Below are 2,611 nucleotides of genomic sequence, written 5' to 3' on the forward strand. Positions count from 1 at the left end.
AGCTGTCTCCTGGCTTGGGCTGACTGCCTATTGGCTCGCCTGCCTGTCTCTTCTGCATGTCCACACATGTGTCTGTTTGAGAGTGTGTCCATTGGCTCCTCTGTCCCTGACTCTTGAGAGTCCTCATGGCCCATGTCTGTTGTGGGAGATGGGCTCATTTCAGCTCTCCCCAGAGGCATTCTGCCTCTCCTGGTGTGCCCTGTCCTATCCATTTTCCTGGCTTTCTTCTCTTTTCCCTACTGAGGCTTCAGACTTCCAGGTCCCTAGCAGACTTCTCAAGAGCAGAGACTGTGTCTCATCAATGACTCAACCCCATGCCTGGATTCCCCTGGTGTTAGCTCCAATCAAGGCATAAGGCTAAGAATTGGAGTAGACTGAGGTTTGCTGAGTGACTGACTAACTCTCCAGCCCACACAGACAAGCTCAAGGGAAACAATGTTTTGATTGATAAACAAGACAGTAGGATCCAGGTCAGACCCAACAAACACTTATCTGTCACTGTGAAAGAGGGTTAGGAAGGTATTGTAATGATATGAGGCTTGAGATTTGGGGCTCTACTGTGGAGCAGGGCTGAACTGGGTCCCCATCTGGCCACTGTGCTAGGGGTTCCAGTGACAGAGGGATGGGCTAAAAGTACACAAAGCGTTACAGTACTCCTCTTAGGGTTTTGCATAGGGCCAGGATGTATGCTTTGCAGGAAGGGAGGCGTACCCCACTTCTCATGTGTGGCTGGGGCGCTCTGACTGATTCCCTTCTTCAGATCCCTAAAGCCATGCTTGTTTGCGCCTGCTTGGCAAGAGTGTGTGCTGGAGGTTGCTTCTCTGTGCCCTGCCCTCCAGAGGCAGAAGGTGGGGAAGTGCAGTTCTGTGTCAGTAATGTGAACAATGCAGTCATGTCCCCGGAAACATTCATAAGTTTAATCCACGCCAGTAATAAAATCGCATTACATTTCTCATAAAATAAATGTTCCCATTTATATACAGAAGACAGACTGTACAGGCCGAGCCTGGCCCCAGTGGGGGGGTCCCACAGAACTGGGCTGTGATGGTGAAGAAAAACCACCTTCCCATTGAGGATGACGTTCTAACTTGTAGGACAGCGGCTGGCCAGCCCGCGCAGGCAGAGTGGCTTGCCAGCCTGCCAGGCAGGTGGGCAGGTGGGCAGATGGACAGATGGACCTGGAGGCCAGATGTTGGGCGTTACTGAACCTGGGATTCAAAGGTGCCATTGAGATGCCCCTCCTCATAGTCCATCTGGCACAAGATCATGTTGTTCTTCAGGAAGAATTTGTCTCCCACACAAAATCTAGAAAAAAAAAAATCAAGAGAAAGAGGGCTATAGGTGAGGTCCCAGTGAGAGGAGGTCCCAGCCTGGCCCAGGAGGTGGGGCATGCATGGGAGATGGTGATGCTGATGAGCTGTCTCCTGGAACCTCCCAGAGGGTATAGAGGAAATGCCACTGCAAGCCTGGTCAATTACTCTCAGCAGACCCCTGCAGCCTGGGGTGATGAGATAGATAAACTGTCAAGCCACAGGGCTCCCACCAGCAGGTCATGCAAGGAGGTGCAGGGCGAATGCAGATGCCTTATTCCAGTCCCTGAGAGGGTGCAGGAGAGGGTAGGGAAGCAGAAACTAGACAGAGTGGAGGGATGGAGATTGAGAGATGGGGGGCAGGGGTGGATTAGGGAGAAGAAGAACGTAGCTGCTTCCATCCCTCTGCCCTCCCAGATTAGGGCTCACAGACTCTTAAGAGTGAGACCACAGTCCACAATTTATTCTTCAATCCAGGAAGATCACATTTGGGTCTCTTAGTCCTCTGGAAGTACTGAAGAATTTTCAAGCTTCCCCTTAAAGATATCCCCTGGGTCACTCAGTCTCAGTAGTGGATCTCAGTCCAACCACCAGGTGGCGATGAAACTTCACAGAGCCCTGCTGGTAGGCCGTCTACCCAGAGCTTTCAGCCAGCCTTGTGTTCACTACAGGTCCCTCTGGACCTCAACCTGGGAACACATTTGTATGGACTCCTACCTGACCTGAGGGCTCCTGAGAAGAGTTCCTGCTTTTTCCAGGGGTGAATGCCTTAAATCCCTCAAGTCTTCCCCCAGGGCTGGGATAATAAACAGGGCCCAGAAATCCACAAAAGAGAGAGGGGGCCAGAACCAGATTCATGAGTAGAGTTGGGGGTAGGTGATATTCTCTGAAGAGATCTCTTACCCTATGGGCCTTGGAACCACTTCTCACAAGACAGGACACAAAACCACATGCACATGGATGCAGTATACCCAGTACACACATTTAAAGCATGCATAAAATTCTCACCTCACCATGTACATACAGTATGCACAAACTCTTATGCATGAATAATTAGAGTCACATGCACAACTAAACATGGATCTCATGTACTAGTATCTGTAGGCACACAAACATTTACAATATAAACACAAGCACACATATACCAGACACGGGGCATATTCCTACCATCCTAGCAACCATGCTTCGTAGCAAGTTTAAGAGTGGCCTGGGATACATAAGACCCTGATACTAGCAACCCCTCCCTCCCTCAAATGTATAAATACTGTACCCTAGGTACAATATATACATATATATATATA

At 49.8% G+C, this 2,611-nt stretch overlaps 1 protein-coding gene across 2 annotated transcripts in view; it reads right to left on the reverse strand.

The window, feature by feature from the left end:
- Positions 1–895: 895 nt before the first annotated feature.
- Positions 896–2,611, reverse strand: part of Lmo1 (LIM domain only 1) — a 36,053-nt gene continuing 34,337 nt past the window's right edge. For both annotated transcript variants that reach the window (XM_031387796.1, XM_031387797.1), the window contains one exon: positions 896–1,305. In XM_031387796.1, the coding sequence (XP_031243656.1) occupies positions 1,200–1,305 (106 nt within the window). In that variant the 3' untranslated portion in view covers positions 896–1,199. The remainder of the gene's footprint in view (positions 1,306–2,611) is intronic.

Source organism: Mastomys coucha, unplaced genomic scaffold, assembly GCF_008632895.1.
Source record: "Mastomys coucha isolate ucsf_1 unplaced genomic scaffold, UCSF_Mcou_1 pScaffold21, whole genome shotgun sequence".
In the NCBI taxonomy this organism is placed as follows: domain Eukaryota; kingdom Metazoa; phylum Chordata; class Mammalia; order Rodentia; family Muridae; genus Mastomys; species Mastomys coucha.